The sequence below is a fragment of the Plectropomus leopardus genome, chromosome 19 (genome assembly GCF_008729295.1).
Source record: "Plectropomus leopardus isolate mb chromosome 19, YSFRI_Pleo_2.0, whole genome shotgun sequence".
Classification (NCBI taxonomy): Eukaryota; Metazoa; Chordata; class Actinopteri; order Perciformes; family Serranidae; genus Plectropomus; species Plectropomus leopardus.
In genome coordinates, this window is record NC_056481.1 from 26,763,483 (window position 1) to 26,791,263 (window position 27,781).

The following is a 27,781-nucleotide window of genomic DNA, read 5'->3' on the forward strand; positions in this document are numbered from 1 at the left end:
CTAACTGCTTCAAAATGAAATACTGCATAAAAACATACTAATGCAGAATTCATTCTCTTTATTTTACATAAATTACACCGCTCCCAGACCCCATGCATCCTCCTCATACATATGTTTACACATGAACATTTATTGCACATGAAACTGTCCAAACTCGGTCAAGTTCCAGTTGAGTCCAGTATCATGCTGGCCAGCATAGAAGGACATCAATGAAAGAAACACAAAACATGTCTGACTGTACTTTTTTTGTTGAACAATTTATTACCTTACATTGATAAAGTCATTAATTCTGCAACAAAATTCAATAGCTGTAATTTAATGCACTATACACATCCTTCATCACAGCTTTCAACCACAGAGATGTAATCAGCCAGTGGATGAGAACAGTCATACACACAAACGCATGCACGCCCGCACACACACACACACACACACACACACACACACACACACACACACACACACTTTCTATGGTATATCTGATATGATATGGTATATCATTGAAGATACATTAAAATTACACATGTAAGTTTACAGTGACATTCTTCTCCTGCACATCAACACTGCTGTACAAACAAATACTGAGACTGATTTTCTACCGAGAGGCTAAATCTGATTGGACAATCAGGATGTTGAATCAAAAACAGCATTGTGGTAGTTTGTAAAAGTCTATGTGGCGGGTAGTGAAATCGAGGTGAGGCGGACAACTGAATTTAAAAGGATGTGTTAGTTCATGGCTGTTGTCTGGGATAATCAAGATTTGTGTCACTTTTCAACATAGTATTTTGAAGTTTTCAGTAATAGTCGCACAACATAACCAGATATCAGCGAGTGTCTACAAGTGCTGCTCATCAATGTGTCACACTAACAGTCACTCTCGTCCTCTCTCACTTCAGTTGCTGCTGAGGCCCGGCTCTGTGGATTTGCTGGGATTGTATCACACTCCCAGGTCAAGCTCCAAAGAAAAAATACTTAAACCTTTTACCGTCATGATTTCACCAAAGCTGCAAAATCTTCTAAAATAGATTTTAGTAATAAAAATGTGTGCAGAAATGTTTAGTTTTTCAAAATGTGACAGCCAAAAAAACAGTAATAAACATCATGCTGTTATCTGATGCTGACCTAATATCTTGGGGAGCAGCTAATTATTAGGACTTCATTTGACAATTTAACATGCGTCAGTATCATGGCAATTGAGATATATGCTACTGTAATGCCCACTTTTGATTGTTCTAGTCCATTCTCATTCTAACTCGTCACATGTTGCCACTTTGCAGTGGATCTCTGTGTCTACACATTACACTCTAGGCATCATTCTGCATCTTTTACATCCCGGAACGCTGCTGCAGTGATGTCAACACAAGCACATGTTGGGATGACGCTGCATTTGGTTATATTTGGACAACACAGGCACATGATAACCAACACTGAGATGTCAACAAATACACAAGCTGGCACAGATGGTTAGGATTAGGGAAGGAGGCACATGATAAGGTGTAGAAAAAAAGATCACATTCAAACGAGAAGCAAACACCAGACTCCCACATGAAAGTCTGGGGTTTGTAATACCCATCCACCACCTTTCCTGCCCGCCCTATAGGCGCCCTCATGCTCCTTATATTACGACATTTCAACCTGATGCCATTCTGGATGCAACAGGTGCCATCCGCCAGCATAAAATAACACGTCCTCATCCCAACTCGTCACATGGTGCTGCTCTGCCAGTGACCTTCTGTGTCTACTTATGACTTTTTAGGTATTCTTCTGCGTCAGCTGTTTATGTTCCGGGATGCTGTTACCGTGGTTGGATGATGCCGCACAGATCTTATGTTAACACAACTGCACCAACGCGACTGTCACGATGGTTAGGATTAGGCAACAAAGTCACAGATGGTTAGCTTTTAGCTTTAGGCAAAGAGGCGCATAGTAAGATGTGGGGAAAAAAACCCACACATCCACATAGGGAGCAAACTCTGGACAGTTGTTCCATCTGGCCGTGTTCTCAAGTGACGCCACCCATGCACGTTGCATGTGGACGCAACTAGTGCCAACTGGCCATCCCCTGGTGTGTAATAACGCCACCTGTTCTGTCCAAGCACATTCTCATCAGACGCTGTCCAGCCGCATTCTGGTTGTACACGAAAGGTGGCTTTCGGCGCCACGCTCAAACACTGAAAGCACAAAAGAGCAGAAATATTTGACGAGTTTGGAGTGAGAACGGGCTGAATATCACCACAACCACATCTGTCCGTCTTTGTTCTCACCTGAAGCCATCCAGCGGCTGGATGTGGCTTTTAGCATTGTGATCTTATGCCAAAAGCATTGTCAAAGCGGCGGTATTCTACAAGTTCAGAATGAGAACAGGCTGTTATTTCACCTATTTCTGTGACATTATGTTGGCCAAGAATTATCTATCAAGTTTATTACTAATGTTCCATGATGATGTACATAAAACAATCATTTTTGAAAGTATGTTAAATAGAAAAGTAAAATCAAAAGTGTGTTGCCTCAATTTAACATACAAGTGTAATGTAAAGACACAGTCAAGTGCATATTTATGCTCGGTTCCATCAGTGTTATTGCAGATGAAGACTGCTCCTGTACCTGCTGAGCTTTGCCTTGCAGCCTTACATCCTTCTGAGCCTTGTGCTGTTCCACTGTTCCCAAGCTGTTTTCACAAAAACAAGCTCTCACTTCTAGTGGATCTCAAAGCTTCGCAGTGTGAAGTTATGATCCTAAAGATTTTAATCATTGTTGGTGCTATTTATAACATGGTTTGTGAGGAACTGTTTATCTTAACCATTCCACTAAGAAATCTTAATCAGTGAGACATGTGGACTGTACAGACAGTATGTTATTATTCTAGCTGATGTATACTGCATTGTTTCTGAGCTGTGGTAATCCCAACAATGCATGATTCCAGGTGCCTGATAGCCGTGCAGCAGCATCCATCCATGACTGTGTTGGATTCAGTTATCAGACAGAAGAGCAACATAAGGCATCAAGCTGACAGAGCACGCAGAACGGATTCAAGTGGAAGAAGTAAATCAATGAAACAAGACGTCCAGAGTCGGCTCAGCTGCACATCGCCTCCTTTTTCTCCTCTTTCTTCTTCACATAGTTTTTTTCTATGACTCGCTGCTGGTGCCCAAAGTCAGGAAAACAAGCATTCCAAGTCCACTGACTCAAATCTTCATGCCAAGCTTGGCTTTCTGTGGAGAGGAGATGGGATCATAGAGGTTAGGTGCACTATCTTAAGTGTCCATCATCTTTCTAGAAGTAGTAGAAACAAGAGTAGTAAACTTAAAATGAAGATCTGTTTTACTCTATCAATTGATCAAACACATTTAAAAAAATAATAATAAAACACAGCACTGCTTTGTTTCCAGGCCATATGAGGTACTCTGTAGGCTAAAGTTGGCAACTGGTGCTCCTACCCTGCAAGTCTGCATATTAGAGAAGTATTAACAAGGGCAGAAACTTTTTACTGGAATTTCAAGCGTCATATGCTACCATAGCCACTACATTATATACATAGAGTACACTACATTTAGAATATTTTCAATCAATCAATCAATTAAAATATTTAATCGCGATTAATGGCAAGATTGTCCATAGTTAACCCGTGATTAATCACACATTTTGTATCTGTTCTAAATGTACCTTAAAAGGTTGTCTTTGAAGTTTTTGTACTCTTACCAATATGGGAGTGTACAAACATGCTTGCTTTATGCAAATGTACATATATTATTATTGCAACAATCCAGAACAATGATGGTTACACTCCAGAATATTCCCCAGAATAACCCCAAAGGTTCTGCATGCTAAAAATACATTGAAAGACTTATCAAAACTTTCTCTTTTTTAAGATTTTTTTGGGGATTTTTCCCTTTATGGATAGGACAGCTGTGGAATGACAGGCAATGTGGGAGAGAGAGGGGGAATGACATACAGCAAAGGACTACAGGCTGGAATCGAACCCAAGCCTCTGCAAAGGCCACTCTAGCAGGTGAGCTAGAGGCTGCCCCATGTATACGAGCACTTTTTCTAAACAGAGATAACAAAACTGAAGATGACAGATGAACTTACAATGCCAGAGGCGTGTTTGGGTTTGACGCTGTAGGAGGCCTTTTCCTTGGCCTGTCGGAAACACTCCTCTGCTGCTTTTAGCCTGCAGAAAAACAACATTAATGCAGTCCATATGTATATGCAAGAACCATCTCTGAAAAGTTCCACCAATGGTCCTAAAGAAGCTGTATATCTCAGACATCTTAAACGTTCTACTTTAATTTAAATTTTGAAAGACAGACAGAGCAAAGAGCAGGTTGTAGAGCAGCGTGTGTTGCCGTACCTCTCCTTCAGAATTACTTTGTTCTCCTTTTTCCACTGGTCCTTAAAGTCAGAGGAGAACTCGTGCCAGATGCAGAAGAAGGTGTTGGGTGAAGTCTCTTTCTCTCCTGCCTTGGCCTTCACTGAGAAGAACACGGTGAGCTCCAGGAACCTGAATGGACACATCACAACTTGAACCATTGACAGCCTTACAGCGATGATTTTTACTGACTGTGGAAATGTGTCACCTCTGTCATGTCCCAAACACACCTGAAAAGACTTTTGAGGCTGGAATCTGAGTTTATACTTGCAAGCATATTTAACTCTTACTGGAGCCAAAACATTCAAATCTATTTGGAGATTCTTTATTAGGAACAACCCTGTAAGATCTCATTTTCAAGGGTGTCCTAGTAAAGCGATGGAACTGAAGTGGGCAAGCAGCCACCACTGCAGATATGGTTCTAAAATACACTAATTACAGAGAGGTGGATATAGATAAGTAGTACTGCACTTAAGCACATTTTTTTGGAACTTATATTTCCATTTAATGCTGATTTACAGTATATCTTTTAGTCCATGTCATCTATCTGACAGCTGGAGTTACTGAGTATTTTCCAGATTAAGATTTTTCATAAAGAAATACATTTGCATGCACAGGAATGAATAGCCGCAATGTTTAGTCGGCTCTTTGGATATTATTAGGGTATTTTTTTTAGAGTCTATGCCATCAAATGGGGGAAATGTGACATGGAAATATGTCAAAATGTGAGACTTTCATGCAATCAGCAATAACGAACAAACTATGATGGTTAATTTAGTTTTTAAATAAGATTTTACATAAAGACATGTTTAAAATGCAGAGTTAAAGATAAACTTGTGGTTTCCAATCTTTAATGTGAGATTTACGTAAGTCCTAAAATCAACCATCTGTTGCAGCCACAGGTCCACCAAAAAGGTATTCCTCTCAAAACACTAAAAATGTATCTGTAATCATTTTCATTTGGCTTTTTGAAACCTGAGAAAACTGGCTTGATTTTTTTCAAACACATGAAAACAAGGTTATGAGCAATGAGCATCCTAATTGTGCCTGGTCAGAACTGATTATCTGCCCAAGTAACTGTTAGTGTAAGTGTGACGGGTTATCTACCTAATCTTAATGTTACCGACTGTGTCCGAGCTCCTCTGATCTCGAATCAGAAATGTCAAATATGTTTGATATTTATGATTGTTGGCTCCGACAGAATACTGATCAGACACCTGCAATAGTCAATGAGAGCGAGGAGACCAGGAAGCGTCACCAAACGGATATTGCGTACAAAAAACATGGTGGGCAACAACAGGACTTCTGTCTCCCGAGCCAGCCACTCACCTCTAACTCACACTGCAAAAAGTCTAATCCACGCTCACTCCATCTTCTCAGCCATGACTTGATCCATAACTTTTTTCTGTTTTGTTTTTCGCTGCAAAACAAGGTGTACAAAACTGCAGCCAGCTGACAGTGGCGATCCTCCTCCATATTTGTTTTTCTTCTAAAGTCATGTTTGATCACGCGAGATTCTATGAGATCCCAATTCTGTTGGATCACCACTGTGAAATCTTAACTACAAACGGCAAGTGTGTGGTCTCACGATCTGGCTGAATCATCTAGTGTGTGCGTTCTGACAATCTGTTATGATTGATTAAATGATTTTTAATTCTGTCCTTATGTCAGTGATCTCCCACGTTAAAATAATCAGTTAAGATTTGAAAATCCTCTAGTCTGTACCAGCCCTAACAGGAAGGATTCATTTAGATGAGTGATGAGAAGATTGCCACAGAGCTGCACTGTGAACAGGAAACTGTTCACCCTTTGGCCAATTAGAGCTGAGTTTCTCTGTTATCTTTGTCTTACATGTTTTACTACAACGTTACTGGTTAGGTACTGGTCATAAATCTTCTCAGGTCAAAGTACAAAGATGCAATCGTGTCCCAGGCCTCTTTGTTAAACTATGATGGCCAGAGAAGTGTTTTTGCAGAACAGTATGTTGTCACAGCAAGGGTGAGCTTTTGGATAATGTCATCAATTCATCATTTTATTCATTTGACATTTGTCCATTTGGACTTATATATATATAGTCAGAGACCCCTGGGTATCAGGGTCAGTAATTTCAGCATCCGTGTGGCTGCTGTGGGTTGGACTCTGTTGGGTTCAGGTAGAGAATCAGAGCTCTAACTGACCGGTACAAACACAGTGCTCTCTGTGATGGAGACAGATACAGGCTGCAGGTATGGTATTCAGTGTGTTTCTTACAGTTTGTGGGTGCTGCTGAGTTGAGCCTCCAACGTTTCCAGTTCACTTTTAGCTAAAAAAGAAAGAAGAATGCAAGAGGTCAATACAAAAACAAGAAAACTGAGAGGGTACTTTGGGTTAAGTTTCTGCAACTAAAGCACTTGGTTGTAGTTAGTTTAACCCTTAGGGACTATTTCGCGCTTTTCATTCTTCATATTTTGGCTGCGTTCATGCATATGGAATACATTTTGGTAAGATTGTGTAATTTTGTTTAATCTGTGAATTTCCAGCTCAGCTGCTACAGTAAGTCTAAAATACACAGTGGAAACTAAATCCTTACATTAACATGTTAAGTGCAAAAACTGCATCATTGAAACCCATTCAAACTGCAATTTTTGATCCCACAGCCATCAAAGCATAAAAAAACATGTATATGTAAACATCATATTTGGTATATGGAGAAAATACGTGCTATTTCCACTAGGTACTCTGTCACAATCAATGTTGCTGCTAATTATTGACATATCCCAGACTGTGACCTTAAAAAAACCTCTACTTTGCATGTAGTATATTAAAAAATAATTTATTTTTTTTGTTTTTATTTTTCATTTAAAAACATTGTGGCATCATGGCAAAAAAGGGTTAAAGTTCTGAAAATGAATGAATATTTTATATTTATGATTAGGACTGATGTTGGTTAAAAAAACTCAACGAAAGTAGAAAAAATATACTATGTAAAATACTTTTTTAAAGCTTGATTTTTAAAAGCACATTTTGTGGGCAGAGCGATACAAATGCGTGTGATATAAAGGCGGGCCCTGAGGATTAAAATTGTGCTTAGGATTTTAAAAAAAAGAAGCAAATATTAATTGCAAGTTTGTGGTGGAACATGAACCTCCTTAACCTCACTTTCTGTCTTGCTACATAAAGGACACAGTTTCCTCCATTGGCACTGAATCTGGCACTTGACATATCAGTCAGTACACGTGTTTAAACTGACAGTAATTCCTCAGGACAGTAGAGTTTTGTCAGTCACCTTGTGCCAGGAACTCCTCCATCTTGTCTTTAAAAGGCTGTAGGTTGTCCTCGTCTGAAACCTTGCACACCTTCTCCACTTCTGAAGTACACGCTGATTAAAAGACACAGACACAAATTACAGTCGAGCCAAAAGCATATTTCATGTAAAATACAAGCAGACAGATATAACAGTATGGTTAGTACTTAGGTACCAAGCGGGTTAGACGGTGAAAGTAAAATAGGCTTTTTTCAGTAGGCGGGTTTCCATTAACCCTCATTATGCCCTATATAAAATACGGCTGTTGGGAACACGGCAATTTTGAAAAAAAAAAAGTATTTATTTATTTATTTATTGCAAAAAAGTTTTTATGCTTGGATGAGGTGTTATTTCAGGTCATTTGCAAAAACCTATTTGCAATGAAAACACTTTTGTCTTTTCTAGGTCACATGATGGTATCGCTATGTGCTTGTCAATAGGAACTGTCTCCCTCATGATGCAGCAGGAGCTACAAGAGATGTTATTGCATCGCATAACTCTTCAAAAGTTGAGCAGATCATCTGGAGGTTTTGAATCCACAATTTCTCTATGAAATCGTGAACTATCACCTCCCAGAAATCCCTCAAACGTGGCTGCTCCCACGTACAAGAGACTCGCTCCATAATATGCCTACGTGTCCTTGGATTGGAAATAATGACGGCTAATGTGATGGCTGCAATAGAAATAAAGCTGTTAATGTTTTGAACATCCCTCACCATGCTTCTTGGAATGTTATCACCAGAGAAGTTGCAGAACATGTATGAAATTTAAGCTGCCCAAATAACAATAAACATTAATTTACAAGGACTGTTGTTTTTTTCACTCAAAGGAAACTGAGGATTGCCATGAGAAGTTATATTGAAGAGAAACCTTGTAGTTCACTCAGTTTGTGGAGGTAGGTTTAGCAAAAGTAATAGCTCCATGATTTGTCATGCAGGATGGGAGAATCCTTGCAGCTCATGTCAGTTTGTGGAAATAGTTTGTCAAAGGAAATTTGAATAGCCAGTGTCACATAAGAAGTCGTTCAAGACATAGAGTTGCTCAGAATATGGCAAAAATGAAATAACTTATATCTATTTTATTTTTCACAGCTTTACACATCATGTCACTTCAATTTCTGTACCAAATTACAGACAGTGGTATCAATGACAGCATAGATAACTACTGGTATCGATAAAATCTCCCAATCATACCTATCCTTAGACTGGATACTGTGTGTGTGTGTGTGTGTGTGTGTGTGTGTGTGTGTGTGTGTGTGTGTGTGTGTGTGTGTGTGCACGCATATGTGTTACCTCGCAGGTCCTTCCTGAGTCGAGCCAGGTCTTTCTGAAAGTCTTCAAACTTCATCTGTGAAGCCTGGAACAGGTCATGAGGCTCAGGGAGAGGGTACACACACGTCTCTCTACCAGCGTCCTGGGCACGGACAGACAGACAGAAAGATACACACACGCATATTAATATTGTGACATGAACATTTGGGGCATTTACTCATAAATGTTATTCTGTTTAAGAAACACCGTATACATTGTTTTTGATTTACTGGCAACTAATAAATCTGGGGCTGTATTCACAAAGTTTCCTTGTACAAAGAGTTGCTTCAGTGATTAAATGCTAAGAAAATTCTAAGAATTTCCCTTTAAAGTTAAGACTAGATCCTGGTAAAGGAGGTTAAAGTTATTGATAAACCAGTTTAGCCATTAAGAGAGCCCCTAAGGTGAAAAACCGTTAGGAGGAATGAGGAGGACTTTTAAGAATTTCTTCAGCAGAGGAGAAAATGGTTAAAGGACAAAGCGGTTGGAGAAATATTCTCCAAATGCTGAATGACAGTGAGTTTATGTGATGCCACAGATTGGATGATGATTAGAGGTGCAGGGAGAATGTTTGTGATTGATCTTACTAAATATGCACTCACATTTTCCACTCAATGCAATAACACTATAATGCCAGGAAAAAGATATTTGGCCTCTGGAAAAATGCTACAGTGCATCTGTGGCACAGAGGATATTTATTCTCTATTTACCCACCTGCTTTTATGTTATTATATATGTATGTGTACGTTTTTAATGTTAATAGTCCCCCCCCCCCCCCCGTCAGTTTAAATAATTGATATTTTTAAAAAATATGTTTACCCTGAGTCTGCTGTGATTCAAAGGTACAACACAGTGTGATCAAGACAAACAGCGCTTTCACAGTCTACTATGATGACTCAGTTCATTTCATTTCCACTGGGTAGGGTTCAGGGCAGGCTCACAAAAGGACATGTTGTCTGTGACCAGTCACACCTGTGAAAAGAATGCATCATACCTAGCAACATGGTGGACCACACCTCCTCACTAATATAAAGGTTTCTGTCCCTTCCTGCTCAGAGCTGCTCTAAGAATTTTCCTAAATCGCTCCTAAACTAGGACTCTATGCTAAAACATTTTTAGTCTAAAGTTGAAACTCAGAGTATTGTCAGAGGCTTTGAGAATACGCCCCTGAACTTTACAATCTATAATTTCCTTTATCGGGCCTCACAGCTCTGATAGGAGAGCATACAAAAAAAGCAATGTGCAAAAAGAAAGAAGAGAAAGTTAAAGTATGGGAGAAAGTATAATACACTTACCTCATCAAAGTGTCTGAGGTAGTATGAAACAATGTAAGACAGAAGACTTTTCATGCTGTCCTGCAGGTAGAGAAAATAAAAAACATTGTAAATATTCAGGAGTGGAGAAGTCAGATTTTTCTAGTGTTTCTCTGGGACTTTTCACTGTTTCTTTGGTTTGACAAAGTTAATAACACAGTGACTATCACCTGAGTTTAACAAAGGTGTTTGAGTTCTTTTTATACATAGATGGCGCTATAGAGCTGCTTGTTAGTAGGAGGGACTTAGTGGCAAAAAAACAGCAACACTGGCACTTGGATTTTGTTTTGCTGCATTCAGTTCCCTTTCACAGGTGTTTTGAGGACTCAAAAACATGAAAAAAGGTAAAATGCAGCTTTTATAAGTTGCTCATTGCCTTCTTCCCATTTTTCAAAGACATAAAGCTAATTTGTTATGGTTTCAAAGGGTTAACACAACAGCATCTGCCTCTAGTATGGCATGTGACACGTACATCTACAATGCTTTATAAAAAAATTATATTGCATTAGCATTGCAGTAAGAATTATTTCCCTATTTATGGGGAATTATCTCATCCTCTGCTTGGAGATGCTCCTGCATGTCATTTTTTCCCCAATTTTCAGACATTTACAGCTGCTGTTGTTCTCCTTTGAATTAGCCATGATCGTGCCTTTTACAGAACGTCCAGGCAATATAACTACACAATATTTCAGCCCATTCTCATTTCAAACTCGGAAAAGTACTGCTGCTTTGACAGTGCTTTTGGTGAGTGGGAGTCACGGTGGATTGGTCCAACAAACCCTAGATTTTCATGAGGGAGTCCAGTGTTCACCTCCCTTCTGAATGTGATGTTTATTTTCCACACCTTATTCTAATCATCGATGCCAACATGTGCATTTGTTGACATCTTTGCATTAGTTGCCATGTGCTGTTGTTGTCTAAACATAACCACGTGCAGCGTCATCCCACCATGTACTTGTGTTGACATCACGGTAATAATAATAATAATCATTATAATAACTTTATTTATATAGCACCTTTAAAAACAGTTGTTTACAAAGTGCTTTGATAGACAAAGCAAAAGCATAAACTCAGGGAATAATAAAAATAGACATTAGCAATCACGCCAAACACAGAAAGCAAAAAGGCCAGAACAAAATACACATACAAAGGTCAACAAGAGTAAAGCAAATTTTTTTTCTTTTTTAGAAAATATAAAAATAATTGCAGTAAAAGACGATAAAAATTATAAAAGAGGAAATCTAACAAGACGACAAGACAAGACGACAAGACCAGACAACATCAAGATCAGCATCCTGGAATATGAAGAACAGACACAGAAGGATGCCTAAAACGTAATATGTAGACGTGGAAGTCCACTGCAAGTGGCAATTTGTGACAAGTTAGGATGAGAATGTGTTGAATATTTCCACCTTGAACAGGCAGTGTGAATGGGGCTTGTGGTTTTGTCCCATGTGAGCAAATCCAGTCCCTAAGCAACTGACTCATCTTAGTACCACCCTTCAAGGAACATTCATGGAACTGCAGGTTTTGGCACTTCTGTGTTGGCTTCATTTTTTCCAGCCCGTGACATTGCTCCTTAGTGTGCATGTGTGCGTGTCAGGCCTACGTGTGTGTGTGTGTGTGTGTGTGTGTCTGTGTGTGTGTGTGTGTGTGTGTGTGTGTGTGTGTGTGTTTTTGCAAAATAACAAGGAGGTGAAAAAACAGATTTTTTAAATTTTTTTATCATGCAAGGCTGTAAGTAACGATGTCCAGAAAGCAGCATTTTAACACTTCTTATTGCAGTTTTTTTTAGCATCTTTACTCACGCTGCTCTTGACATCTTTGAGTTTGGGCAGGATGTCGAGGGTGAAGCCATCAGCTTGGCCTCTGGTTCGATTACCGCCATTCATGAAGTTACCAAAAGCCAGAACCAGACCTAGAACCTGCTTCACTGACTCACTGTCCTGCAGGGCCTGCAGAGACACAGAGAGAGAGACTGACATACACCTAATCTCTAGATTCTCTAGATTTTCATTTTAAACCTTTGAGCTCAGAGAAAATTGGTGTGATTTCTTTCAAAAACATTGTGAAAAACTTTTTTAAAGCTAGGTTAAAATGTCAGGGGTAAAAAAGGAAAAAAGCTAGGGAAAAAACTTCATTTAGAGGTAATTATCCATATCATAATATTATATATAATATAATTGTTATCATAATTACACATTTCAAATTATGTTACAGAATGAATATAATTTTCCATGTCATTTGCATTTTTAAAATTAATTTTATTCATTTATTTTTGACATATTTTCATGTAATTTTCTTGTACTTTTTTATCAAGCAGATCTTTGAGTTGGTTCTTCTTTTGTTGCTCATTGCTCTCCTCCAGTGTTTTTTAAATACTTAATTATTATCATTTAACAACTGAAAATTGCAAGGAGTGAAAATAGACTTTCTGATACCAATTTGTAGAAAACATTGTTTGACAAAATAAAATGCCCTAAAGGGAGAATTGTCATACATATTGAGCATCACAAACAGGTTTACAAAATATATTTTTTAAGAGAAAAACTTACATTATTTTTTTTCTAAGAAAAATAAAATAAAGAAAGAAAACAAAGAAAGAAAGAAATCATTTTTTCTTAAAAAAAGGAAAACAATTTTGTAATAGGAATCAAGCCAATTTGCTCAGGTGTTGAAGGGTTAACATGAAGCAATAATCTTTTTAGAGAGAGCACCGTGTGCTGCATTCAGCTAAAGAGCAGCTGGCTCAGAGCCAGCGCTGAGAGCTCGGCGTAACGCCAGTACTTCAGATTTGGTTAAAGTGAGAGTTGGACTTACCTTGCATACCCTCTGCAGTGTGTCCAGCTTCCTGGTGATGGACGACATGCACTCTGAGAAGGTGGACTGGAAGAGGATGCAGAAGACTCTGCTGGAGAAGTTTGGGATCAGGGAGAGCTGGTGGAGAAATCTGCAACACAAGAGGAGATGCCAGAGGCTTTGGATCCAGCTCATGTCTCCTGCCATCTTTCAGTTTCTCTTGTGCACTTTGCAATTTTTACACACTGAATCAACCGCGGCTCATTAGTGTCAAAGATTCAGAGGAACAACTCCAACTCACTGCTCGGGTTTGTCCAGAGGTTTGGCATTCTCCTTGTCTTTTGAGGACTTGATGTGCTTTTCGATCTTGTCCAGCTCCTCCTGTTGTGCCCTCTAAAGGGAGACATACAAGAGACTCACTCCAGCTGTGTCCACAGTTTAATACAATACAACAGTCTGACAATGTGAGGCCCTTCTTGGACAAAATTCAGCATGTGTGTTTGGTTGCAGTGTGCTTTAGTTGTCTAAACATTTTAGAAATTGTCTAAACATTCATCTTTATTTTCTCTCATAACCACATGCAGCAACCACATGATGCTGCATGTGGTTGCTGCATGTGGTTATGAGAGAAAATAAAGAACAGCATTTTAGGTCCCCCCCAAGGGTCCCAAACCTGTAAGGCCCCAAAAGCCCTCTGATTATTCAGATTCTCTTATAGTTGGAAAACAAAATAAACTGACTGAGGAGAATGAGTGTTGCTCACATTTTCATACAGAGCCTGCAGGGTCTCCAGGTCAACCACCGTGTTGTCCAGGTTCAGGACAGCTTAAAGAAAGACAGGAGAAGAGAGGTCTATTCAGCAGGAGTCAAGGATCAGCTCAGTTATAAGGTCATGAGTTAAGTCTATTTTTCCTTTAAAATATATAAATTTCTTAATTCATTAATAAAGATAATAAAATAAAACAAAAGAAAAGAAAAGAAAAGTAGACATGTCATCTCTCTGCTACAGTGATGTGATTACATGAAAAACAAAATATCAGAAAAGGCAGGAAATAATAATAAATACGTTTTGGAGGATCTTAAAAAATCCCGTCAGGTTGTGTTTGGGTTTAGTGCAGAGACTCATACTGCAAAATGTACAGTCATCAGATTTACGGCAATTCATATACATCTATTTACAAAACCAAATAACCTTAAAGTCAGTAGACGCACATGTGCACCAGATGTTACAACAACTGGTTTGGAAAAATGTAATTAATAGCTAAAACAAAATATCTATCAAAATATCATATCTATATTGGAAGGAAGATGGGTAAATTATAGCAAGATTATAGCTCCTGAGAGTTTCTCATATTTTTATCAGAATCATTCTCTCCACTGGCAATAATCGTCTGAATATGAGACTAAATGACTTGTTGAGATGGATCTTTTCCTCAGCGTACCATCTGTTTCTGTTTCATCAGGAATAAGCGCATGACTGTACATATATATCAAGCTAATACAGAAGTGACAGACTCACCGTGCTGGATGTCTTTCATGTCCAGATGCAGGGAGGACATGAGGATTCCTACTGCCTGAGAACGCTTATTACTGAGGAGTTTCATAACCTGAAAACACACAGATATGAGGTCAGTTTAAGGCTCAGCTGTGCTGGAGATCTGCCTCTGTCACATGAGCTGCTGCTGTGTTTGATGTTGCTGCATTTTGACCCAGTGGTTATGCTGTAAAAATGGCTGTCACACAAATAAAATTTGGCAGCAGGTGGTAAAGGATAAGTAATGCACACTAATGACAGCGCGGTATGAGGACGGGAAGTTACACTACACAATATTAAAGAGCAGGAAGGAAGTAATATGTTGAAACTTCTGCAAAAGAAAATGTCAGAGGTCACTGAAATGGTTAGAAATTATTCTCCTGGGAGTAAACGTATTTTTCTTAGCATGGTGAAGCTACGACTCGCCCTTCTCTCCCTCTGATTGGCTAGTACTCTTCCCTTCATTGATCGATTGATTAAAGAGCTAACGTTACCACCAGCCAGACAGCACCTGCAGCAGCCAGGTGAGAAGCAAATGAACATTGTCTTTTGAAAACGCAGCTGGACAGATCATGTTGCATCCATATGAAACGCAGCAGGACAGCATCAGGTTGAAATACTGCTGGTAATGACATAATATAAGAAGTGAAAGGGCACCTACAGGGTGGATGGGTCCAACAAACCCCAGACTTTCATGTAGGAGTCTGGTGCACACTTCCCATCTAAATGTGATGGTTTTTTTCTGCGCCTAATAATCCCTGTATGTGCCTCTCGGTGCACACACGGATGACATGGGGTGACAAAATGTGATGTTAAAATAGGGGTTAACACTCTGATCCTAAAAAATATCTCTGATTATGATCAAATACAAACTTTAACTGATGTTCATTCGAGGTGCTTTGTAGCAAGTAGTGGACACATAAAAGGCTTTGATGATGTAACTAAGGTAACGTTAAGCAAATGAACAACACTTCCATGGCGACTCGGCAATATATTTGCATGTTTGAATATGCACAGCAAATTTCATGACAATCTAGCCAATAGATGTTCATCATTTTAATATTTAAATGCATAATTTTATTCTTTGAACATGAAAATACTGCATGGTTAAATGTCTTTATGTTGTCTTACCTGGTTTAGGGCATTCTTTATACAAAATGATACAGCATGCGTGTATGTATGGGTTTTATACGCGGACATCCGCCATATATCATTCATCTTTTTATTTATAGAACTGAGTTTAGTGATTAAGACTTATTATAATGAGAGTTGCTAAGCAAAAGCAACATCATAAGCCATATCAAACTTAAATGTTTTAAAAAAGACATTAAAATCAACATGTTAAAAATCTATGATTGGCTGCTTTTGACTCTATAACTGTGATTACATGTAATATAAACACACAGACCTGTTTGGCCTTGGACTTGGTGATGGTGTCAGAGAGCGGCTGCTTCTTCTCCTTCACAGCTGTTTTGGAGAACAATTCTACAAACTCCTCAAAGTCCAAGTCGGGCTCCTCGATCGTCTCCCACACCGACGAAGAAGAAACCTCCCTGAGAAACACAAAAGCGAGCTTACAGATTTCAACAGTTAAGCATTGTTATCCCCCTGCTCTTACTGGCCTTAAAAAGTTTTGCTTAGATTTGCATTAAGTGTGAAGTGTGATCCGTAACATGACGTTGCATTTGTTAAAATCCATTCTAAGCATCTTTGGGTGTTGCACACTTTCACACAGCTTTAAAATTAACTTTGTATGTAGACTTTAACCCTTTAACCTACCAAAGAAGTAAAATAAAGTTCCAGAAAACTTATCATTCTAATTTAAAATATAATTTATTTTTACTATTAACAACGTCATGTTACGGATCACACTTCAATATAGGTCATTTCCTTTTTTTAATTAATTTGATTTTTTCTTTTTATGTGCTGAATTTCAGGACATTTTCTTGTATCTTTCATTTATTCCATGCTGATTTTTTGGGTCATTACTTTAAAAGTTGTTTAACGCCTTTTTCTTATGTTCTTGAAAGAAATCTGTCAATATGCTTGGGTCTCAAAGCGTTAATACCACTCTCTGTTCTGCCTATAACATTTATTATGGAACATTTCGAGAGCAGGGCTCGTATTTCGACAGGCCAGTGGTGAGCGGTGGCTTGAGGCTGTGTTGCTCATACATGCTGATCCCTCCTGGATGTTCCATTAAAGCCAGTCATTCATTATTTCACTTCATTAATTATGCATTAGTGCAAATATGTACATGTTTCTTCTGTTCATTATTATTGGTGTTGGACCCTCTGAAAAAACATAGTACCTCTGAGAAAACATCACTTTTGCTCTTCTCCTTATGACTGAATATGGTCTGGCATATTCAAATGATCTTTCATGGGTTAAATCATGGAGGAGAAAACAAAACAAAAAAAGAAATGCATCCATTAGTTGGGCAGTTTAAATGAAGTCTAGCAGACTCATTCAAAAGTCTACCACTGAACACACTAGCCTTTGACTTCCAAAACAGGACAACAACTCTGAAGTTCTCAGTAGAGCATCAAATGTGGATTGATCTGCTGCTGAAAATAGTCCCCAACAAATATTCAGTTTTCTCCTGGTTGAGTAATGTTTCGTTAAAGAATACAGCATTAAGCTGTTTTAAGGACTTACAGAGATTATTTTAATGAAAATTTAAACTATATGTTTGTGCTGAGAGCCACAGACAGGAAGGGAAGTGTAAACATCCTGAGAGACACATTGCTGGCTTTGGTCTGACCCTGCACATATGATTGGTTGAAAACAGGAAAAATATAGAATTGTGCCAATACTATCTTTTTGGTTCTTTCGGAGAACAAAAACAAAAATTTGAAGATTCAAACTGATGCATCATCTTGAGACTGTTTGTATTCAACCATATTTACTTTTTGGTGTTGAGCTGGATCCGGGTCCAGTAGAGGGGCTTCATGGGTCTGGGAGGCTCCACCAAGGCCTTCCTGGGCGGCTTCTCCTGGGTCAGACCCAGAGCATACAGCCCCAACGGCAGAGGAGGAGGCAGGGAGCCCAGAGCTCCTGGAGGAGCAGGTGGCACACAGATGGCTCCTGGTGGAGGAGGTGGTGGAGGAGGCCCACAGCCTGGAGGTGGTGGTGGAGGAGGTGGAACTCCTGTTCCTGGTAATGGAGGAGGTGGTGGAGCAATGCCGCCAGGAAGAGGAGGAGGAGGAGGTGGAGGTGGTGGCGGGGCAATGCCACCAGGAAGTGGAGGTGGAGGAGGTGGGGGTGGAGCAATGCCACCAGGGAGAGGAGGAGGTGGGGGTGGGGGTGGAGGTGGAGGAACTGCTGAACCAGGAGCTAATGGAGGTGGAGGTGGAGGTGGCGGTGGAGGCGCTGGCATTGAGCCTCCTGGTAATGGTGGAGGTGGAGGTGGTGGTGGAGGAGGTGCCACAATCTGTCCTTGTAAAGATTGAGGAGGTGCTGCTCCTCCTGGAAGAAGAGATGCAGGCGGAGGAGGAGGAGGCTGCAGCTGACATGAGCACTGGAAGGCGTCCTGTCTGGGAGGAGGCTGCAGGAGACTGCTGACTCCTCCCGGCTCGCTACAAGGCACTTTGAACTTAAAGCTGTCGTCCATGGGGGAGGTCTGCACAGACTTGGCCTCCAGGGGGCCCGCAGCAGGAGCTGCCTCAGTCTGCAGGTGAGCATCACACAGCACCCTCAGCAGGCCCTCCTCCCCTCCACACTCCCTGTCCGTGGTGGAGGTGGCGGGTTTCATGCTGTCCAGCAGAGGGGGCTGTCGCTCCAGCTCCGCTATCTTAGTCCTGAGATCCTCGATGGTTTGCTCCAGCTGCTGGATGACATTGACGTGTTTCTCCTTCAATTTGGCTGAAGGCAGCACACATTCCTCCTGCAGAGAGGAGAGCAAAGAGGTCAGACAAAAAAAAAAATAGCTCTCTCTTTAGTGACATCTGCAGCGGTGTAATGTAACAAAGCTTCATGCTGAAGTTGAACAAGCAAAGACTCTGCTATGCTGCATCATATTTGTTACCTGCTTTCTGGGACAGTCTATGTGTCCACCCCAGCCCAGGATTCCCTACAAATTTTATAGGCCGTTTGGACCAATTCCACTACACTTAATCATGTGAAAAAATGGAGTGGTGCAACGATTTGGCTTGAAAATATGACAAACACATTATGCTCACAATGCTTGCAAAAAGTTTTGTCAGACTTAATTCCCCTGGACATTGCAGAGAAAACTCTACAAATTCACAAAATGCATTAATGGAAACTCTGGCACAAACTGGACTATGAGTAAACTCAGAGCACTGTTGGAATGTATGGTTCAGTTATCCAAAACATTGTACTCTCAGAGTGGCAGAGTGCACTCTGGGCGCTCTGTCTCGTGAGACAAAGCAGCAGAACGTAGAATGGAGTGAATGCGTGATTTACGATACTGTTCGTTAATTCATGGAGAAATAGAACACTGTTTCTTGGAACAACAGCTCTCTCATTTTAGTGCAGAGCGTCAGATTAGATTTACAAACCATATGATTCATCATGCTGTACTATGGCACCACTGACATCAAAGCATTCTATGATATCAAAGCATTCTGTCACATTACAGCGCTCTATGAAAGCTGCGCCTCTGAACTCATGTTACGGCGTTAATCAAAACAGAATATGGGTCTCTTTCTTTGCCCTAATTACAATCTAACTGGAAATGCAACTACAGATTCATATACATATGTCCATTAGTGCCACAAGAAAATGCTGTGAAAATATTCCCAATCCAATTTCAGATAAAATATTGAATTATATAGAATATGTTCAGCTCAACAAAGTTCTATATCACCAGGATAGATTTCTGTTGAATGAGGCTGGAATAAATTTTGAGAAAAAATTGCTCCATAAAGTGTAAGAAGATTTTTTTCAGACAGCTGTTGGCTGACACAAACATGATTATTTTTGAAAATTTAGTTTTTTCCTCCTTTATTTACAAAAAAAATATTGTCCACACTCAAGCAGTTATTAAAAACTCTCCAAAATCAAGCAAACAGGTAGACTAAGGACACCATCAGTTTGGCTCTCAATACAGCCCTCTCCCACCTCAAAAGACACAACACCTACATCAGGATGCTCTTTGTGGACTACAGCAGAGGTGGAAGAAGCATTCAGATCCTTTACTTAAGTAAACGTACTAATACCACTCTCTTAAAATACTGTGACAAGTAGAAGTCCTGCATTAAAAATGTGACGTAAGTAAAAGTATCATCCCAAAACCTTAAATTCATAAAAAACACAAAAAACCCCCAAAACTTAAAAATGGAAGAAAAAAACATTAAAATTATAAAAAAAAATTGAAATACCCCCAAACTCATAATTATTAAAAAAAGAAGAAATAATCTATAAACTCAAAGTCATTAAAAGTGTTAGAGAAACTCAACTCCAAACCCAAACTCAAACGTACATATTAAAAATAAATAAATATAAAAAAAACCCCTAAATGTTTATCAAAAGAGTTGGCAATTATTTTTTGAGAGTCAAATGATTGATCAAACAACTCATCACTGCAGCTGTGCTTGTGTAAACTGTTTGGTAATTCAATAAAAAACAAAACAAAACACTATATTATAAAACTCCTGATTTTAATGCAAAAATCTTAATTTCTAAAGTAACCAAAGCTGTTTGATGTATGTGTGTATGTCGTGAAGTAACTATCTTAAATTTGTACTTAAATACAGTACTTGATATAATATACTTTATTGCATTTCACCACAGGTCTACAGTTGTGCATTTAATGTCATCATCCTGCATCCCCCATATCCAGTTGGATTCTAGATTTTCTCATCAACCACCCCTCACTGTCAGACTGGGCAAGCACATGTCCTCCGCCCTCACCCTGAGTCCTGGTGTCCCCCAGGGCTGTGTGTTGGGCCCCCTTTCTCTATGCACTCTTCACACACGACTGCCGACCCATTCACAGTTCAAACATCATAGTTAAGTTTGCAGACAACATGCAGCAACAACAACATGGTCTGAAAGACCCAAAAAAACCCCAAAACAAAACAGGAGATCATTGCGGATTTTAGCATAACGATGAAGCCCCTCCTCACAGCCAAAATAAAGCCAATTTGCATTGTTTAACATTGATTGTCAGAACAGTTAGCACCCACATGTGGGTTTTTGGAATTCTGAGGGTATTAAAAGAAATCAAAATACAACCATTTAAGGTTGAATGTCCCTCTCCTAAGCAAAAACAAAAAACATAACATAAACAAGACTAAGAATATCATTGTGGAATTCAGGAGCACGTGAAGATGAAACATGTCAACACAGAGGCACTGGAGAGTCACCAGCGTCAAGTTCCTGGGCTGGTCGATCACAGAGGATCTCTGTTGAACACCTCAGCAGTAGTGAGTAATGCACAACCTTTATTTTCTTAGAAGACTAAAGAGAACCAACCTACCCCAAAAACTGGTTGTCAGCTTCAGCATAGAGAATATCCTCACCAACTGCATGACAGCCTGATACATGATCTGCACTAAAGCTGGCAGAAAAGCCCCCCAGCATGTTGTGAAAACAGCACAGAACATTGTTGGCATTGAGGTTCCATCACTACAACATCTTTATAACACTCGCTGTGTGAGACGGGCAAAAATCAACCTCAAAGACATTATTACACACCCTGAACTCCATCTGTTCCAGCTCCTCCCATCAGGCAGCCACTACAGATCAATTTGCACATGCACAAACAGACTGGAAAAAAAGCTGTGACTTTACTAACCTCAGCCATTTCCTCAGTCCATCAGGAACAACCACCACTGGCCATGTGCAAAATTCATATCCATATTCACTTTCTATCAATCCACTCAATGATCATATGATGCTATTATTGCACTTTTATATATTTTTTACACTTAGTACTGGGAATATTTTGTATAGTATTGCTTGTATTTTGTACCTAGGATTTTAGATTTTAACCCTTTGAAGCCAAAGGTTTGATTTCTCTCTCAGCTTTAGCTGGAGGTAAACTCGAGAAGATGAAAGTGACTGACCTCATAGCTCTCCTTCTGTGGTTGTGTCAAACCCAAAATGGCTGCATGGTGTTCTGTACAAACAGACATATCAACAGTTAGTACTACACAGAACAACAGAGATAAATTAATATGATTGTCTGCCTTCTTTGAGTTAAGGTACAAGGTAGATTTGTCATTTTTTTAAACTATGTTTTAAAAAAAAGAAATCAAATAATTAATTAAATAGTTAATTAACAAACATCAGTCCTAATCGTAAATATCAAATATTCATCAATTTTCAGAATGTTAACCCTTTAAATACCAGTTTTTTTGCCATGATGCCACTATGTTTTACATTAAATGTATGGGTGTATGGGTGGGTTTTATTTTCAATATACTACAGGCAGAGTAATTTTTTCTTTTGATGATAACAGTCTGGGGTATATCAGTCATTAGCAGCATCAGTGCACCTAGTAGAAATAGCATGTATTTTCTTCATATGCCAAATGTGATAAAAAAAATCACATCATCAGGTGGAAAACAGTCAAAATGACAAATTCCAAGGCAAAAGCCCAGAATGACACCCAAAAATAATACAATGCATGTTTTTATGCTTTGACAACTGTGGGATCAAAAACTGCAAGTTAAATGGGTTTCAGTGGGGCATTTTTTGCACTTAACAGTCTGAATGTAACAATTTAGTTTCCACAGTGTATGTTAAAGTTATTGTAGAAGCTGTGTTGGAAATTCCAAGATTGAACAAAAATGCACAATCTTGCCAAAATGTATACCATGCGCATGAACATAGCCAAAATGATCAAAAGATTCAGAATTAAAAGTGTGTAAAATATGCCAAACTGTCCCTAATGGTTAAGTAATTAAAAAGTAAAAGAGCCAATATCAGCCTACATAAAAGGGATTTATATGATACTGGAGAAACCTAACCTTACTAACAAAAGAAAAGAAAAAAATTGAGCTTAGACTATTTGGACAAAGGCGAAAGCTCAAATACCAAAGTGGCCAAAGATGATACAAGTGTTATACTTTGTGAGCAGGTCAGTATTTATACATCCCCAACTGGGACTCTCCACCCACTATGGAGGGGTAGGCTTATTTCTAGTCGTGATATTATCAAACAGGCTGACAAATCTTCATCCGAGACTAAACAACAATGCCAATGTGTAAGCATTCTCTCAAATTCTCTCACTTCTCTGAGTAAACACAAAAATGCAGCCCACAACATACAGAAATGATGACTCACCTTGATTGTCTTCTGAAAAGCCAAAGCATGAAGACCAAAAATCCCATTTAAATGCCGACAGGAAAATGGAAAAAAGGGGAAAAGAAACATGAAGGTCAGAGTCCGTGAATAAAGCTGAATGCAGATAAAATCATCAGTGAGTTTTAAACACTTGGATGTCTTGGTTTTGACAGGAGTAGCAATGCTGTCCTCCTCCTGCTGGCCAGCACCCTGCCACTTTCACCTCCCTACGTTCTACTTTCTCTGTTGGAGGGTGACACAATACTGAAAGCAAGGTGACAATGTCTGAAAAAAATATGGATGACATACATCTGCAGTATTATACAACAAAATACAGACTATCTGAGAAAGCCCCCACCAAAAATCCCATAGAAATCTTACGGGTGATATTACTTTAACACAATTGTGTCAGGGGAGATATTTGCACAGTGTGGTTTTGAGTTTGAAAAAAGTAAATGACATTATTACAGGAATATTGCAAACAGTTTTTCATAAATGACTTGTGTCAAGATGTGTATGAGAGAAGCATTCAGTATATGTCCATATTTAATAATTAGTTCATCTAAGAGTGGTCAAATCATGCTGATTATTAAGCATCTTTCAAGCATAGAGTCTGTGTAGCCCTTATTTAAGAGTAACTAAACCCCAAACCACTGTCTTCAGTTCAAAAGCCTGTGCTGTTGATGCATTCTGGTCCAATGCTTGACATTTGAGTGCAAAGTATTAAAATTCCAAATATAGTGTAAAAATGTATTTAAATGTGCATAGTAACTGCCCTCTAAAGGTTGAAACCTGCCTATTGCAAATGAATGTTGCTATTGGCTGATCCTGGTAGCAGGAGCTGCCCTCATCACAAACCAAGGCCCATGTCGCTGCTCTCTCACCAATATACTACTCTGTGTGTGTACAGGGGCAGGGAGGTGCTGTGGATCGAGAGGTGGCACAATTGGGTGACTGGGTGTGTTTTAAAGTGCTATATATATACAGTATATATGTATTCATATTTGTATATTCTTAAATATGTTAAGATAACAGAACTTGCAGATGTCCTGACTTCATCAATAGCAAAATCCTCTTTGTCATCATCAAGTTCAGTCATGCTGCATGGGCTTACAGAAGTTGCTAACAGTTGAAAAGAACAAGGTCATTTTACTTGACATTTTTTTAAGTTGTGACAACTTCACAAAATTAAGTAAATACAGCTAAATTTCAAGTAACCATAACACTTTGATATAAAGTAAACATACATTTAGATTTATAGTTATACTTTAGTTTTCAAGGCAATCGGTTTTCAAGATTATTTTTAATAAGAATAATTTGTCAGATTTTACATTGCAGCAAAAAGAAGAGCTACAACAGACAAAGCAGCCAATGTGTGATGTATTTGTATATGTGCATACCATGAGTGAGTGTTGATCTTACCTGCCTCTGTGGATTTGAGTCCAGTACTGTTGTCTCCGCCTGGCTTGGCTGGGGGCCAGGGGCCCTTCAGCTGCCCTGGTAGAATTTTGCCTTCGAGAGGATCCAGAGAGTGAGGTGGCTGGTTAACTGCTGCCCATGTGTACAGCTGGTCATGCTGAGGGAACAAAACTCTTGTTAAATGCTAAATTTTTGGTGTAGGTAAAGAATTACAAGTACATTTTTGCAGTGCTGTTGTAGTGAGTATCAGCATGACAGTGATTTGGTCGTAGGAGTTTGACCAGGTTGCTTTTGTGCCACCACACTTCTTTGCTAATGCATGGATGGATGAGAGACAATCTACATATTTGGTTGGGATCTTGCAAGGCTACAACTACTAGCGGCCAAGCAAGAGAGTAACGTCCCTGTGGTGGGCTCTGCAATACAACTGATCACAGTAGAAAGCGGCATGCAAAAAAGGGCAGACAAAATTCAAAACATACTGAACGATGATGATGACGATGATAATGACTGCTATGACGAAAGTGACGATGATGGCAATGATGATGGTTATGATGACATTGATGATTATGATTATGACAATGATGATGTTGATGACGATGACGATGATGACTGTGACGTTGATGATGATGATCATGATGATCACGATGATGATGACGACAGCGATTGTTGCACAGTGATGACAAAGATGATTATGCTGATGATTGTGACTATGCCATTGGTGATGATGACTGTGATGACGATGATTATGACAATGGTGATGAATATGACTGACAAAAATTTTGATGCTGACGATGATGATGATGATGATGATGATAACAGACAATAATGACGATGATGAGATTTTACACTGAAAAATGATCAAAGCAAATGAACAGATTTAGGTGAAGGTGTGTGAAGTGTGACTGCATACATCGAACTTGGCTGCAGCTGTGGGGGTGATGTGGGCACTGCTGCCTCCCAGCTGCTCTCTGAAGCAGTCAGTGAACGGCAGCAGAAGACCCATGGCCAAGATCCTGGAGCAGAGCCTCTCAGCCTCCTCCGGCTCCTCCTGCTGCTGCTGCAGGAACAGCTTCTCCAGGAGAGTTCGACCTGCACAGCCAGTGAAGAAAACAAGGCTCATGTAAAAAACAGTGGCAGTCCCAAATCTATTATGAACAGTCAGTTTTGCTTATTTTTAGGAAAAGAAAAAACACTTGATTACTATCAGAGAAAAAAAAACTTGGTCATGTGAACAAACAGAACTTTGCTTTCACACACTACAGAAACAGCGTTCCCACATCCATATTTATTTCAGTCATCCACTGTCCCTCTGGCCCGCCCTACGCAGACATCCCCACTCTTTATACTTTTGTGCAATTACCACAACAAAAGATCCCTAGCAACTTTGCATTGACATTGTTTTTGTGTTGCAAGCATGTAATTTTAACACATTTTATGCCCCCCACCACATAATGCAGGCTGTTCTCATGCACTGTTTGTACATATCCACACAAAAAGTAATGCACAGCAACTCATATATATAACCCACATTATAGGGAAGGCTCATTTGACCATGTAGTAGTAGTAGTAATAGTATAAATACCAAAAGTCTGTGTGGGCAGGCAGGTTAGAGTAGTGGATGGGTCAAACAACACTGTACTTACCACCAGGAGAACAGTTTTTGGAACTGTGTGAAACCAAGTGAACCCTGAACTATTTTGACATATGTCACCACCATGATTCTTTTCCTAAACTGAATCTATTTAACCTTAACTGAATCTATTTAACTTGACTTGTCTAAACTTAAAGATGGCGAAACATATTTGTTGCAACCTGTTCTCATTATGAACTTATATAATACTGCCGCTTTGACAGTACTTTTGTAATAGGTTCGCCAAGCCAAAAAACACACACAAAAGCCACACATTTTGCGTGTGCATAAAATGCAGCTGGAATGCGTCAGATAAGAACGCCACCGGACAAACCGGGTTGCGGTTTTATTGTGCACCGCCATGCTTGCTTAATTTTAAGTAATTGTCTTTTCATATTTTAATAATTTCTTACTTTTTTGGTCCAGTTCTTCTTAAGTTGTTCATTGCTTCTTCTTGTGCTTTTAAAATAAATCAAGCTAATTTGCTCCAGCGTGACCAAATTGTTAATTTCTGAGAAAGGTAGAAAAGACAAAGGGTATTACTGTGAATTTAAGGAGAAGCACATGAGCAGACATAGAGCAATGAAAAACGGGTTGAGCTTGTCTCCAGTTAAAAATATCTCTCTATGCATTTATTGATGTCCAACTCTCTGACACAAATGCTAGCACTGTATGCCAAAGGTCAACATCTATTTTTAGGGGATTAACTGCATGCTTTTAATGTTGGCATTGGAGAGGTTATGTTTCATGTATTGATCTTTGATTGAATGATGTTTTCACTGACCTGCAGGTAAAGAAACATCAAAGTTATTGTAAAATTAATCTACAGGAGATTTCTCAGCTGTTTCAGAGCTACTGGGTCGGAGTAGTGTGTAAATCCTGCTGGAGATAATGGTGACTGGGTTTCTTATGCTGCAATCAGGCACCTTTCACATGTTTTTACATGTTTGGTTTAGGTTTGATTTCTTTCAAAAACATGAAAAAATGCAAACATGCAACTGGGCAAGAAATGTCCTGTAAACTGCAAGAAATGAGTAGATTTAGAAAATAATTTATTTTAAAAAGCTAGGGAAATATGTCCATAGAACTCTATTTATTTTATCATAATTAAATATTTAAAATGATTTCAAAGGATTACTATTATTTTTAAGCACCTTTTTGGGATAATTTCCTTGTTTTTCTTAAATGTATTAATTAACTTATTATTTTTGCTTTCCTGTTTTTTTTTGTTTTTGTTTGTTTGTTTTCTTTTTGCTCATTTTCAAGTAATTTATTTTACTTTTTACAATTTTCTTGCTAATTCTAGGTCGCTTCACAAGTTGCTCATTGCCTTCTTCCGGAGTCTCTGAAAGACGTTTCAAAGGGTTAATAGAACACAATCAGTGCTTGTTTGTCCTCAGAGTCATTGATGCACATTTGTTACATTTCGTCTCCTGCTTTCTTTATGCCCTCAGGAAACAGAAACAATCATGTGAACGCTCTGTGCGTACCTGTGAAGACGTCCTGGAAGCCGCAGGTAGAAACTTGTCCACAAGAGGATCTTCTGGTCGCACACAGGGGTTGGCTGCCACCTCCTTTGTAGCCCACTAGATATTCTCCTGAACCTCCTCCATCCTCCTCTCTGCTCCTCATCCTCCTCTCCAGCTCCTCCGTCCAGTCGGCTGAGCGACTGAGAGGCCCAGCGAGGCTTCGGGAGCGCTGCCTGCGTGCAGCCATCGTCCTGTCAACATTCACATTTCAGGTTAGCTGTGCTGTGAAAACACATAACTCAAACTGATAACACAGGGGACATTACAATGACGACATAAGAACCCGTGTTCTTGCATTTTTCAGTCTATTCGGTATGTATCTTGTTCTTTGAAAGC

The 27,781-nt window shown here is 39.3% G+C and overlaps 1 protein-coding gene across 1 annotated transcript in view; it reads right to left on the reverse strand.

Annotated features, from left to right (window-relative positions):
• Nucleotides 1-1,727: 1,727 nt before the first annotated feature.
• The window catches only part of LOC121959144 (formin-2-like), a 33,399-nt gene continuing 7,345 nt past the window's right edge, over nt 1,728-27,781 (reverse strand). The window contains exons 2-20 of the mRNA XM_042508339.1: nt 27,407-27,636; nt 25,197-25,375; nt 24,287-24,440; nt 22,865-22,876; nt 21,643-21,695; nt 17,518-18,494; nt 16,017-16,161; nt 14,594-14,681; nt 13,838-13,899; nt 13,376-13,467; nt 13,096-13,225; nt 12,084-12,230; nt 10,258-10,317; nt 8,945-9,065; nt 7,635-7,727; nt 6,620-6,671; nt 4,352-4,501; nt 4,090-4,171; nt 1,728-3,212 (exon numbers count right to left, since the gene is read on the reverse strand). Of these exons, the coding sequence (XP_042364273.1) occupies nt 3,186-3,212; nt 4,090-4,171; nt 4,352-4,501; nt 6,620-6,671; nt 7,635-7,727; nt 8,945-9,065; nt 10,258-10,317; nt 12,084-12,230; nt 13,096-13,225; nt 13,376-13,467; nt 13,838-13,899; nt 14,594-14,681; nt 16,017-16,161; nt 17,518-18,494; nt 21,643-21,695; nt 22,865-22,876; nt 24,287-24,440; nt 25,197-25,375; nt 27,407-27,636 (2,854 nt within the window). The 3' untranslated portion in view covers nt 1,728-3,185. The remainder of the gene's footprint in view (nt 3,213-4,089; nt 4,172-4,351; nt 4,502-6,619; nt 6,672-7,634; nt 7,728-8,944; nt 9,066-10,257; nt 10,318-12,083; nt 12,231-13,095; nt 13,226-13,375; nt 13,468-13,837; nt 13,900-14,593; nt 14,682-16,016; nt 16,162-17,517; nt 18,495-21,642; nt 21,696-22,864; nt 22,877-24,286; nt 24,441-25,196; nt 25,376-27,406; nt 27,637-27,781) is intronic.